This window comes from Carcharodon carcharias, chromosome 6, assembly GCF_017639515.1.
Source record: "Carcharodon carcharias isolate sCarCar2 chromosome 6, sCarCar2.pri, whole genome shotgun sequence".
NCBI lineage: Eukaryota > Metazoa > Chordata > Chondrichthyes > Lamniformes > Lamnidae > Carcharodon > Carcharodon carcharias.
The window spans coordinates 189,530,174-189,544,851 of record NC_054472.1 but is presented as its reverse complement, the minus strand read 5'-3'; the positions used below and the strand labels follow the sequence as shown (position 1 = coordinate 189,544,851).

At 43.7% G+C, this 14,678-nt stretch overlaps 1 protein-coding gene across 1 annotated transcript in view; it reads left to right on the top strand.

Moving 5' to 3' along the window:
• Positions 1-451: 451 nt before the first annotated feature.
• The window catches only part of ttc39c (tetratricopeptide repeat domain 39C), a 127,055-nt gene continuing 112,828 nt past the window's right edge, over positions 452-14,678 (top strand). Inside the window, exon 1 of the mRNA XM_041190568.1 lies at positions 452-614. Within this exon, the coding sequence (XP_041046502.1) occupies positions 562-614 (53 nt within the window). The 5' untranslated portion in view covers positions 452-561. The remainder of the gene's footprint in view (positions 615-14,678) is intronic.

Here is a 14,678-nt window from a genome sequence, read left to right as displayed (position 1 = left end):
GGAGGGAAAGGGGTTTGAAGGGAGGGACTGTGTCCCGGGCAATCCAGGAGAGTTGGTAACCCTGGAGGAGCGCCCAGGACGGATCGACAGCCGGAGGGCGGGGCTTGCGGCTGATTGGCTGGATTTGGGGGGGGGGGGGGGAGGGGAAGGTGAAAGGTCGCCGTTGCTATGTCACCGCCTGCGCGTTGCGAGGTGCGTGCTGGACAGGTCGGCCGGGCGAGAGGACGCGGAAGGGGCAACATTGAGCGGGAGCGGGAGCGGGACCGGGAGTGGGGGAGGGGATGGAGTGAGCGGCAGCAGCGGCGGGGCCGGTGAGGAGGGCGAGAACCGGCCGAGACCTTTCCCCAGGCGGAAAACCTACAGAGCGGAGCCCCGGTGGGTGGCGGGGGGCCTGGGCTGACACCCGGACCGGACCCCGGCGGGCGGGCGGGCGGGCGGATGGATCGCAGGCGAGGGGAGGCTTCGGGCTCAGCCCCCGGATCGGAGTCCGGCCCCGGGCCGGCGGCCGGCAGCCCCCAGCGGCCGCTGGACGATGCCGAACTGGCGCTGGCCGGGATTAACATGCTGCTCAACAACGGCTTCAGGGAATCGGACCAGCTCTTCAAAAAATACAGGTGAGCGAGGCTGGAGGCGGCTGTCGGAACCGCTCGGCTCCCAGTCGGCCTCACCCGGGACCGGGGTTGAGATGCGGATCCGGGGCTCGGCTCGATTCGGGATGCACTCGGCATCACTCGGAGAGGCTCGGGTCCCCGGCTCGGCTTCTTTCGGCTGCACTCGGCTCGGCTCCTCCTGCACCAGCCCGCGGCTGCCCTCAGCACTCTGTGTGTTCTCTCTCTCTCTCTCTCTCTCTTTCTTTCTCTCTCTCTGCTTCTTACAAACTCTGGATTCTCCCCCTCGCCTCCTTAATGAGGCCGTTTGGCTCCATGTGCCCCGTGCCAGCTCTTTGAAAGATCTATCCAGTGAGTCCCCCCCCTCCCCCGCCTTCCCCATCGCCCTGCAACTTCTTTCCTTTTCATGTATTTATCTGATTCCCTTTTGAAAGTTACACTTGAATCTGCTTTCAGCGCCCTTTATTGGCAGCGCACTCCAGACTGCAACTCACCTGGTTACAACTACGTTCTCATCTCTCCTTTTTAATGACCAGTTACCAGAAATGCAAAGACATGGGAAATAGGAGCAGGAGGAGACTGTACAGCTGTCAAGCATTCAATTCGACCATGGCTGACTTTGGGCTTCAACTCAGTTTTCCCACTCACTGCCCATGTCCCTTCCCTGAGGGACCTGTATTCCAGCTTTAAATGTATACAACGATGGAACATCCACAACCCCCTGGGGTAGAGAATTCCAAAGATTTACCACCCTTGGGGTGAACGAATTTCTCCTCATCTCAGTCTTAAATGATTGGACCCTTATCCTGAGACTGTGCTCAACTCCCCCCCCCCCCCCACCCCCTGCCGCCTAAATTCTCCAGCCAGGGAAAACAACCTCTCTGTGTCTACCTTATCAAGCCCCTTTAGAATCTTGTATGTTTCAATGAGATCACCTCTCACTTTTTAAACTCCAAAGAATATAGATCCAATTTACTCAGCCTCTCATCATAGGGCAAACCCGGTCATATCAGGAGCCAATCTAGTGAGCCTTTGTTGTACAGACTCCAATGCAAGTAAGTCCTCAAGTCCTTCCTTAGACATGGAGACCAAAACCGCACACAATATTCCAGATGTCAGCTCACCAAAGCCCTGAGTAATTGTAGCGAGACTTCTTTATTCTTGTACTCCAATCCCCCCGTGATAAAGGCCAGCATGCCATTTGCCTTCCTAATGGCTTGCTGTACCTGCACGGTAGCTTTGAGTTCCTTTATCAGCACGTCCAAATCTCTCTGAATGCGAACATTTACAAGTTTCACACCTTTTAGAAAATATTCTGCTTTTCCATTCTTACAACCAAACTGAATAACTTCACACTTCCCCACATTATATTCTATCTGCCACCTTGTTGCCCAACCATTTTACCAGTCTATATTTTCTTTGCAGCCTCCCTGTGTCCTCTTCATGACTTACTTTTGCAGCTAGCTTTGTATCATCAGCGAACTTAGATACATTACTCTCTGTCTCTTTGTCTAAGTCAGTAATATAGGTTGTAAATAGCTGAGACCTCAGCACTGATCCTTGCGGTACTCCACTAGCCACAGCCTGCCAACATGAGAATTTATGCCTACTCTGCCACCTGTCTGTTTCTAATTCTCTGCCCGCGTTAATATATCACCCCCAATTCCATGAGCCCTTATCTTGCCTATTAACCTTTTGTGTGGCACCTTACTGAATACCTTTTGGAAATCCAGTTATACTAATTTACTGGTTCCCCTTTAGCTACCCTACTAGTTACATCATCAAAAAAATGATATCAATTTGTGAAGCACAATTTCCCTCATGTAAAAGTGTATAGACTTGTTCTAATCGCACAATGATTTTTAAATGCATTGTTCAGATTTCCTGAAGAATAGATTCCAGCACTTTCCCAACGACTGATGTATGTAGTTCCTTGTTTTCTCTCTGACTCTTTTTTGAATTGCATTGTGACATTTGTTAAGTTCCAATCTGATGGGACTATCCAGAAACCTGGGAATTTCAGAAAATCATAACCAGAGCATCCACTAACTTTGCAGTTATCTCTTTTAGAACCCTAGGATGGAGGCCTTTGGGTCCTGGGCATTTGTTGAATTTTAGTCCCTTAGGTCCCTCCAATTCTTTTTCTCTGCTGATATTAATGACCTTAATTTCCTCACATTTTAGTCCCTAGGTTGCTCTGTTTTTCTGGTATGTAAATTAAGTCTGCTACTGTGAAGACAGACACAAAATGTTTGTTCAGTGTCTCTGTAATTGCCTCACTTCTCATGATCATTTCTCCTGTTTCTACTTCGAAGGAATTGACACTTACTTTAGCTACTCTCTTCCTTTTTATATATTTATAAAAGATCTAACAATCTATTTTTATATTCTTGGCCCGTTTACTCATTCTATTTTTCCCTTTAAGCAATTTTTTGGTGGCCCTTTGCTGGTTTCTAAAATACCTCCAATTCTCAGACTTTCTATTCTTTTTGCAACATTATGAGCCTCTCCTTTTAATCTAATGCTACCCTTAACCTCCTTTGTAAGCCACAGATGGTTATTTTTCATTGAATTTTTATTTTCTGTGGAATGTTTTAAATTCGTTGAATATTTTAAATTGCTTCTTTAAACGTTTCTCACTGTTTCGTTACCACCATGCCTTTTAGTCTATTTATCCATTCAGCCCTTGCCAGCTCTCTCCTCATACCTATGTAATTGGCTTTGTTTAAGGTTAAGATTCTTATCTGTGATTGGAGTATGTAATTTTCAAGTTTAATGTGGAATTCAGTGGTATTATGTATCCTCTGATGTTGACTCTCCTGTCTCTGGACAGTTTCTCCTTATTTACTCTGTCAAAACCCTTCATAATTTTGAACATCTCTATCAAATATTCCTTAACCTTCTCTGCTCTAAGGAGCATAATCCCAGCCTCTCCAGTCTCTCCACATTAACTGAAGTCCCTCATGCCTAGTACCATGCTAGTAAATGTCCTTTGCATCTTCTTGAACCTCCTTCCTAAAGTGTGACTCTCAGAATTCCAGCTGAGGCTTAACTGGTCAACCTGTCTTATTTGTTTAAATGAAGAATAGTCTGGTTAAAATTTTTTAATTTATTCTACTGTTTTAAAATGTAAACTGATGATGGAAGCTTTCCATCGTGTCTGATTTATAACTGTCCATTTCAGTTCATTGGAAGAATGTTATTGGTAAGAAAGTTAGTTCCTATGAGCCTGTGGTGTTGTAATGGTAAATAAGCTACCTATGTAATGAAGGACGAGCAGGTAATAGTTTGTTCTAACAATTAGGTTAAATATTTAAAGTCAGACTTCGTATCAAGCTGGTTGAAAAAAGTTGCCATGAAGTACTTGAGGTTACAGCCATTAAGAGCTTCTTGTGTAACGTGGAAATGTTTTTTAAGCATGCCTAAGGTTGCTGCACCTTGCTGTTTCTTTGTGCTTTCAAACCACTTTTGCATTGAGAAGTTAAGATGAAGCCAGTTTGTAATGATTCACCGAAGTGTTTGGCGAACATCCATACATTAAAGTAAACAGCGCCTGGTGTTCCAGTTCTTCATTCATTTACTGTGGGGTTAGATTAATTTTGTAGCTGTTCATCATATCCCCGGATGGGTTTTTCATCTTCAGTTCTCATGGAGTGTTTTTTTTAAAGTTATTCTAATGTCGAATCTCATTCTGTCATGTACCTTGTCCTGAAGGAGCAAAGTGACTTTATGTGAAAATTTGTTTCAATTCTTTACCCCCATTTTATTGTGTGTTGGGGGTGTGATTAAGGGGCAGTATTAGAGACATGTTGGAGGTCCTTGCAGAATGTTTTAGTTTGGAGGTTAATTGCGTGAGTTGCTCTCTTCAAACCATTCGGTTTGTTGCACTGCTCCTGCAGTTGCTTAACAAGCTTTTGACTTTTAAGGCGATCTAGATTGAACTGAATGTTGCAGAATACAGAGTAAATAATAAATTATACAAAGCATGCCTTGAAATGACCGATTCTGACCTTGTTCAGAAATACCAAATCCCCGAAAATGAATGCGTTAGTTGTGACTATTGCATTTGGTGGTTGCAATATTAGTAAGGAAACATCCATTTATTGACTCTGGCAGCTGTGTAGCGGTGTTGTTTCTTCCTGACTGGTCGAACATCTGTACCAGTTGAAATATGCACTGCAGCAATATGGAAATGCAGAAGTGTGGTCATGAGTAGGATTGCATTCAGAAGGGAGTTACAATACAGGAGAGGCCTGTAAGATAATTTGTATGATGCAATCACCAGCCAGTCACAAGATGTAAGCAATGTCAGGTACTTGTAAATCTCTCCACTTGCGTCAAACACAGAGATCTAGTCAGATTGACATCTTAAGTTCTTTGTAAGTGGGTGTTATGTATTAATAATCGCTTCAAGGCTTAACATATAATTGCCTCTGGCACAATTATTAAATTTATCGAATTTGAGTTGATTATTTCCAGATTTACTATAATTTCTCTTTTACCCCTCAGTCTGTCCAAATGAAATGTTCATAAACTGGTTTTCTTACGCTCAAGGGATCTGGGAGATGAACAGAAATCTAAATTTACGTCACCAATTTGGGTAATTTCTGTACTCGATTTATCAGAATGTTACTTCTGCAATAGCTGTTTTATTTCAAGATTTGACTTTGTTTTCCTTTTGGGTCAACTGATACATCTGTAAATTAGGCAAATAGATTATGCCAATATTTGCAGTGGCTGCCCCACACAGAAACATTTTGGCAGTTGTTGGTTTAGTACCTGTCTCTCAATTTCCTCCACAGCCCCTCTCATAATTTCTCCATCTATCAACACTATTGGCCAATAAAGGTCCTTGCATCACAAACAGTCACCATCTATAAATATCCTGGGGTTACCATTGACAAGAAACTGAACTGGAGCAGTCATGTAAATACCATGGCTACGAGAGCAGGTCAGAGGCTGGGAATCCTGCGGCAAGTAACTCCCATCCTGACTTCCCAAAGCCTGTCCACCATCTACAAGGCGAAAGTAAGAAGTGTGATGAATACTCTCCACTTGCCGGGATGAGTGCAGCTCCAACAACACTTGAGAAGCTTGACACCATCCAGGATAAAGCAACCATCTGGATTGGTACCCCATCCATCGCCTTAAACATTCACTCCCTCCCTCACTGACACACTGGCAGCAGTATGTACCATCTGCAAGCTACACTGCAGCAGCTCGCCATGGCTTCTTTGACGGCACCTTTCAAACCCACAGCTTCCATCATCTAGAAGGACAAGGGCAGCAGGCACATGGGAACACCACCATCTGTAAGTTTCCCTCCAGGCCTCTCACCATCCTGATTCAGAATTATATCGCCGTTCCTTCGCTGTTGCTGGGTCAAAATCCTGGAACTCCCTTCCTAATTGCACTGTGGATGTACCTACACTACATGGACGACAGCGGCTCAAGAAGGCAGCTCACCACCACCTTCTCAAGGGCAATTAGGGATGGGCAAATGCTGGACTTGCCAATGTTACTCTCATCCCTGAAAGAATAAAAAAGTCTCCTGTCTTCCAAAACCTTCACATTTATTGAACTTGTGAAAACTATTTCTTGCCACTGTCCTCCAGACTGATCATGCTGATCAACCTGAGGATCTTAGCGCTGGAATGTTGCCTATTTCTACACTCTCATGTCCTCATATCAGTTTTGTTATTCATTGGGGGTCGTAGATTCAAGCTCTGCCCCAGAGTTTGGCCTGTTTCTGTACTGTATTCAGCTCAACGTGTCTGTTTATGCTCCACACAAGCCTCCTCCCACACTTCTTCATCCAGCATATCCTTCTATGCCTTCCATCCTCGTGCAGTTATCTAGCTTCCCCTTAAATGTATTTATTATTTACTATTTGCCTCAAACACTCCATGTGGTACCATGTTCCACATACTCACCATTCTCTATGTAAAAAAAAAAGACAGAAGAGATTAAGCTAGATCCCCAGCCCCAAAGAGGAGGAGGGAACTCAACTCGTTAAACCTGTCCTGCCTTTCATTTGGCTCATGGCTGATGTGCGCCTCCAATCCATTTAACTGCATTGGTTCCGTAGCCTTTAGTACCTTTATTAAGAAAAACTGCCTGTCTCAGATTTCCGCTCTCCTTTGTGTGAACAAGTGCTTCCTGACATCACCCTTGACAGCCTAGCTTTGGTTTTAAGGTTATGTCCCCTTGTTCTGCACTCAACTGGATCAGCACTTAATCATCGACACTGAAGGGAACATAGCAACAAAAACTTGCTCGTTGTATCGCACCTTTGATATTGTAGAACGTCTCCAGGTGCCCCTCCGGGGTGTTAACAAGCAAAGTTTGACGCTGAGCTGCATAAGGAGACATTAGGGCAGATGACCAAAAGCTTGGTGAAAGAAGTAGATTTTAAAGAGTGTCATAAAGAAACAGAGAATTGGAGGATTGGAGATATTTAGAGAGGAAATTTTAGAGTTTAAGGGTTTGGCAACTGAATGCACAGCTGCCAACGGCTGAGTGATTGAAATTGGAGATGCTCAAGAGGTCATTATTGGAGAAGTATAGATATCTCTGAGCAACGTAGGGCTGTGGCGATTAGAGATGGGGCGCGTGGGGCCATGGAGGGATTTGAAAACAGTGAAAAGAATTTTAAAATTGAGGTGTTCTAAACAAAAAGCCAAAATAGGTCAGTTAACATGGGGATGTTGGAATGGGACTTGGTGCAAGTTAAAACATAAGTTTTGGGTGACTTCAGGTTTACAGAGGGTAGAATGTTTGAGGCCACCCAGGTATGTGTTGGAATAGTCAAGTGGAAAGGTAACAGAGACATGAGCGTTTCTGCAGCAGGTAAGCTCAGGCAGGGGTGGAGTCAGGTGAACCTACATCTGGCCAGCCAAATATTCCACTCTTCATATATGTTGAAGGAGAGACTAGAAAATGTTGAACACTTCCCATACCTCGGCAACCGGCTCTCTCAAAAGGCCGCCATTGACGAGATCCAACAGCGGATCAGAGCCTTTTTTTTTAGGACATTGCTGGCCCGGAACGGTTGTGTGTCACTAAGAGTTATTTCAGAATTCCAAAAACAATTCAATGTAAAGCACATTGGGACGTTTCCATGTGGCTGGATGCTATTAAGTATTGTATTCAGCATTTCTAGATTATGTGTCCTGTAGCCTAACTCCCTGCAGAATAAAACACTTGTACTTTGCCCCAGTCTTTCTCCTGTCCTGTCCCACTGTTACATTCTCCCATTTCCCAGCTTGATACTAGTTTGGGGTACCTTTAATGTAATGCTTGCATTAATGAGGAACCAGGTTGAGACTAGCCACTCTCATTTCAGGTTAGACTTGTGAAGGAGAGAAACTTTGCACAAACTTGTGAAACTTTGCACAAATATTCTGGACTGATTTTGATCTCTATGTCCTTTAATGCCCACTATTTTAGATAGAAAAGCTGGCCTAGAACAAAGGTATTTTATTGTGAGAAAGTTTATAGGTGCAAGTTTTTTTTATATTCGGTCATGGGATGTGTGTGTTGTTGGCTAGGCCAGTATTTATTGCCCGCCCCTAATTGCCCTTGAGAAGGTGGTGGTGAGCTGCCTTCTTGAACTGCTGCAGTCCATGTGTTTTAGCTACAATTGAAGATGAACAACAGTGCAATATTTTAAAAAGCCAAACTGCAACAAGACTCTTAAACATGGCTATTAAACAGGATCCTGCCAAACTATCTGATGAGAAAGAGATTTATTCAGTTAAAGTAGAAGTGTTGTGCTTTAATCTGGTACCTGAAGCATCTTCAGTGCAATTGAGAGCTGTTGTGAAGGAAGATTGCGAGACTGCATTGGGGGCTAAATCATCTGGTGATTAAACTGGAATTAGTTATGTTGGTCTGCAAACATGTAAAATTACACACACTATTTTCATAAAAGCCAAATACTGCAGATGCTGGAAATCTGAAATAAAACAGAAAATGCTGGAAAAACTCAGCAGGTCCGGCAACGTCTGTGAAGAGAGAAACAGTATTAATATTTTGAGTCTAATATGATTTTCCGTCAGAACAATTCAATAGAAATCAGAATTTTCATGCTGATTTAAAGTTATAATCGAAAAGCATGTCTGGGCTAGTGCTTTCCAACAAACCAATGGGGGTCTGAAAATACTGTACAGTGTCCAACCCATGATTAAATGCTGCCTTGATATCAAGGACAGTCACTCTCACCTCACCTCAGGAGTTCAGCTCTTTTGTCCATGTTTGAACCAAGGCTGTAATTAAGTCAGGAGCTGAGTGGCCCTAGCAGAACCTAAACTGGATGTCAGTGAGCAGGTTATTACTAAACAGGTGCTGCCTGATAGCACTGTTGATAACTCTTTCCATTACTTTTACTGATGATGGAGAGTAGACTGATGGGGCGGTAATTGTCCAGGTTGGATTTATCCTGCTTTTTGTGTACAGGACCTACTTGGGCAATTTTCCATACAGCTGGGTAGATGCTAGTGTTGTCGTTGTACTGAAAAGGCTGGCTATGGGCACGGCAAGTTGTGGGGCACAAGTCTTCGGTACTATTGCCGGAATATTGTCAGGGCCCATAGCCTTTGCACTATCGAGTGCCTTCAGCCATTTCTTGATATCACATAGAGTAAATCGAATTGGCTGAAGACTGGCACCTATGATGCTGGGGACCTCTGGAGGAGGCTGAGATGGATTATCCACTTGGCATTTCTGGCTGAAGATTGTAGCAAATGTTTCAGCCTTATCTTCTGCACTGATGTGCTGGGATGGGGATATTTGTAGAACTGCCTCCTCCAGTGAGTTGTTTAATTGTCCACCACCATTCATGACTGGATGTTACAGGGCTGCAGAGCTTAGATCTGATATGTTGGTTGTGGGATCGCTTAGCTCTGTCTATCACTTGCTGCTTATGCTCTTTGGCACGCAAGTAGTGCTGTGTTACAGCTTCACCAGATTGACACCTTATTTTTAAGTATGCCTGGTGCTGCTTCTGGCGTGCCCTCCTGCACTCATTGAACCGGGGTTGATCCCCTGGCTTGACGGTAAGTCTAGAGTGGGGGATATGCCGGGCCAAGAGATTACGGATTGTGTTGGAGTACAATTCTGCTGCTGCTGAAGGCTCATAGCTCCTCATGGATGCCCAATCTTGAGTTGCTAGATCTGTTTGAAATCTATCACAATTAGCCTGGTGGTAGTGCCACACAACACTGTGGAGGGTATCCTCAATGTGAGTGTGGGACATCATCTCTTCAACGATTGTGCGGTGGTCACTTCTACAGATACTGTCATGGACAGGTGCATCTGCGGCAGGCAGGTTGGTGAGGGTGAGGCCAAGTATGTTTATCCCTCTCGTTGGTTCCCTTACCACCTGCTGCAGACCTAGTCTAGCAGCTATGCCCTCTAGGACTCGGCCAGCTTGGTCAGTAATGGTGATACCGAGCCACACTTGGTGATGGGCATTGAAGTCCCCCACGCAAAGTACTTTCTGCATTCTTGCCACCCTTAGTGCTTCGTCCAAGTGATATTTAACATGGAGGAGCAATGATTCATCAGCTGAGGGAGGGTGGTATGTGGTAGTCAGCAGGAGGTTTCCTTGTCCATGTTTGACCTGATGCCATGAGACTTCATGGGGTCTGAAGTTAATATTGAGGACTCCCAGGGCAACTCCCTCCTGACTGTATACCACTGTGCTGCCCGCCTCCTCTGCTGGGTCTGTCCTGCCGGTGGGACAGGACATACCCAGGGATGGTGATGGTGGTGTCTGGGACATTATCTGTAAGGTATGATTCTGTGAGGATGATTATGTCAGGCTGTTGCTTGACTAGTCTATGAGACATTCTCCCAATTTTGGTGCTAGCCCCCAGATGTTGGTAAGGAGGACTTAGCAGGGTTGACAGTGCCGAGTTTGCCATTGTTGGTTCCGGTGCCTAGGTTGAGGCCGGGTGGTCCGTTCGGTTTCGTTCCTAAAGGCGTCAAGGGGTATGTGGAGAGCGCAGGAGCACGGCGCTGAGATAGAGGGTTAGCTATGATTCTATTTATTGGTGCAGCAGGCTCGAAGGACCAAATGACCTGTTCCTGTTCCTATTTTCTATGTTTATAACTTGAGGGATAGCGCAGCCAACAGCTGAAGTTTTTATCAATGCTAGAGTGTGGTAAGGGAAAAATCACATGGGTTCTCTGCAGGTCTCAGTACTTAGACTGGGAGCTTTAGTCAAAACGTGAGAACCATGCTGATGTACTTTTCTAAAGCAAGAGCACCTTTAATGTATTTCTTGTGGGTACAAACTCTGCAGGTCAATTCACAATTTTGCAACCTCACTGCGATGACTGGTGCAGAGTGTGCGGAGCAATTCACACTACGGGTGTACAAGATGTTGTAAGGCCCTGTTGTTGGGACAGAGATTTATGGACATTTGACTCTGCTGTTGATTCTGCCACTAGTGCTCCAATCAGAAAATAAGTGACCATGAGGTATATCACTTAACGTCCCACTCGTTTTTTTATGCAGCAGTGTTAACCTCCTCCACCAGCTCATCCAGCTCCCTTTTGAATATTTGCAGCTAATTCATAACCACTGCACAAGCATGCAGAACCTCCTGACATCTAACCTCATTAAATGCTTACGTAATTTATACTCTTCTCCCTTGTTCTTCCTAATGTATCTAATTCAATTAATCTGTCCCCATGTACATAGTCTAGTCCTTCCATCAATTTAAATAATCAAATCTCCACAAATTTTGTTCTTCCAGAGTAAAAAGACCCTGTTCCCTGTACCTTCTGTGGCTGGATTCATTTCACAAGTGGTACAATGGAGAAATTTATAAAAGTTAGCAACACTCATCTTCCACAAATTAAGCAAAATCTTGTACCTTCCCAATGAAGACATATTAAGAACAATTTGCCTTTCTCCCTATTTATTGTACAAGTGACTAGGCATTATGCAACTTGAATTCAGTTGATGTGTAAAGGCTACTTGTTTTTGATTTAATAATTTGGCAAGCCACTCAGTTTAATGGAAATTAGGGATGGGCAACAAATACTGGCCTTGCCTACATCCCATGAAAGAGTAAAGTAAGAAAATGTATATCAGATCACAAAGAGAAGCACCATCTATTTCTTGTTTAAGTATAGCTAGTGAGAGAAAAGTCAAAGATGAAAACTTTCATTCTTCTCTAAATTAGTAAAATCCCGTTTCTATTTCCAGTTTGATTCCACAAGATTGAGAAGCAATTCTCTATCCTGTTATCCTGCAGTGATCTAAAAGTGTCCCTGGAGTTCACTTCATAACTCTCTTTTAAGACTGCACTATCAATTCTGTAACAGAATTAAGAAGATTATATTCTCTAAGGTTTTTCCAAAGGGTATGAAGTTCAAATGTTTGGATTCACTCCCTTTCTCCAATTTTGATCCAGTTTTACCTATGAAATTGAGCTTATTTCTGATTAGCATTGGAATTAGCAAAGGTTTGTTTACAAGATACACGGGTACATAGGGAAATTGAGTCTGTTTTCTCTTGTAAAAAGATGTCAAGTCAAGTCAAATGATAAATGCTTTGGTATGTAATGGTAATCTTGTGATGGTAATCTTGTGTCACAGAATTGCACTTGAGTTTCTCTATGCAAAATTCATAGAGTGAAGTATGTCTTTTGAGCGAGGACTTATGAGGGGAGTGAGTCATAGAATCATAGCTTATGGCACAAAAAGAGGCCACTTGGCCCATCATGTCTGTGTTGGGCGCTATATATGCTGAATATGTAGGCAGCTATGCTGTTGGCTTTCTTTTCCATTCTGCATTTGAATGGCATTTGAAGGAATTTTTAAAGTTGAAGTTAACTCTAAAATGCACTTCAGTTACCTTTCAATCAGCTATGGCCTGAAATCAGTGACAATACAATATTGACTGCATGATTGTGAGTGGTGACATTGCCAATCCAGGTTGTGACATTTAGGGTGGGGAACTGCTTGCTTCAGTAGCTAGAAACAGCAGAAAAGGAAATTGTGAAATGAATGGTCTGCACAGAGGGATGTGCTGTTTATTGAAATATTCTTTCTTCACCCACGTGCAGATTTCAGTATTGATGATATACAATAAGTTAACCAAAATCGCTATTCTCAAATTCCACCACAATCCTTTAGTATATTCGTTTTGTTTATGCTCTGTATTTTGTTGGTACTGGACAGGCTGCATTTATTGCCAAATCCTATTTGTACTCAGCCTCAAACAGTTGTGGTCCGTTCGATGCTCCCTCAATGGTGTTGTATAGGAAAATCCTGGGCATTGACCGAATGATGATAAAGGAATGCTGTTATATGTCCGAGGATGTGTAGGGATGATGTGTGACTAGAAGGTGGTGGTGCTGTATTATTCTTGTCTTTTTCATGGGTGTGGATTTCCAGGGCAGAAAGGTACTGTTAAAGTAAACGTGGTGTGCTATTGCTGCAGTACAGCTAAGCTACAGCCTGCTGTGAGGGGTGTTCATTTTGCAGACATCATTGCCCTGGATGCTTGAGTGTTGTATTTGCCCCTGCCTGATTGAATGTTGAGTATTCTATTAAAAACTCTTGACTTTAGTCCTCTGAAGAGACGTTTTGTGGCCATCAGGTGAGTCATTCTTTGGAAAGTATTCAGCCTCGGTCTTGCTCTTGCGACCACAATGCTAATCTGCTTGGTGCAGTTAAGCTTCAGGTTATGGTTGATCCACAAGATGTTGAAGAATGAGGTCTCTGCAATGGTGGTGGTGATGTTGAAGGAAGATTATGTGTAGATGGTCCAGATTTCTTATTGGAGATGGATGCTGTGAGTCAATTGTGTGGTCCGACCAATATCTGCTACTTGACAATCCAACCAATGATGCTGTCCAGATGCTTCTGTAGGTGTCTTTGTTATTGGAGGAGCTGTGGGATAGCAGCACATAGCCTTTACAGTGATGTCCTGCAATTGCAGTGGTTGGTCTACGATAACTGCTACACCTTCCCCAGGCTCCAGCTACTGGAGGAGTTTTCCTTTAGAAACCCATTGATCTCTGTTTTGTTAGAGCTGCCTGGTGTAAGATTTGGTTGGATGCTGCCTTGATGTTGGGGCCAGGTTGTCACATTTCCTCATACCAGACATTCCGTCACTGTTCAGTATTTAGTAGGAACCAAATTTAAGATTGTATGAGCTTATTGATTTCACTTAGGACCTTTATAGATAATGTAGAGAAGATTTTTCCTCACAGTTTTGACTGAATTTAGATCCAGGAGATGAAATCCCAGTCTAACCACAACACTGAATTCTCCTTGTTGTTTTGCTTTCAGAATAAATTAATTGGCATTTTGCCTTGTTATGGATATACTCATGGGATATGACTGCACATTTCTTTTTTCACTGACTTTTGTATTTATATAGCAAAGTGCCAACCATGGCTCAGTGGACAGCAGCTTCGCTTCTGAGTCAAAGTTGTGGTTTCACGTCTCACTCCAAAGACAGAGCGCACAAAATATAACCGGATACGCCAGTGCAGTACTGAGGGAGTGCTGTATTGTCAGAGGTGCTGTCTTTCAAATTAAATTTTAAGCCAGGGCTCAGCTGCTGCCTCAGGTCATAGTCATTAACAGCACAGGGGCCCATCCAATTTCCTTTTGAAATCATTGATTGTTTCTTCGTAGAAACTAGGAGCAGGAGTAGGCCATTCGGCCCTTCGAGCCTGCTCCGCCATTCATTATGATCATGGCTGATCATCCAACTCAATAGCCTGCTCACACTTTCTCCCCATACCCTTTAATCCCTTTCACCCCAAGACATATATCTAACTCCTTCTTGAAAGCATACAATGTTTTGGTCTCAACTACTTTCTGTGGTAACGAATTCCACAGGCTCACCACTCTCTGGGTGAAGAAATTTCTCCTCATCTCAGTCCTAAATGGTCTACCCCATATCCTCAGACTGTGGCCCCTGGTTTTGGACTCCCCCACCATCGGGAGCATCCTTCCTGCATCTACCCTGTCTAGTCCTGTTAGAATTTTATAGGTTTCTATGAGATCCCCTCTCATTCTACTGAACTCCAGCGAATATAA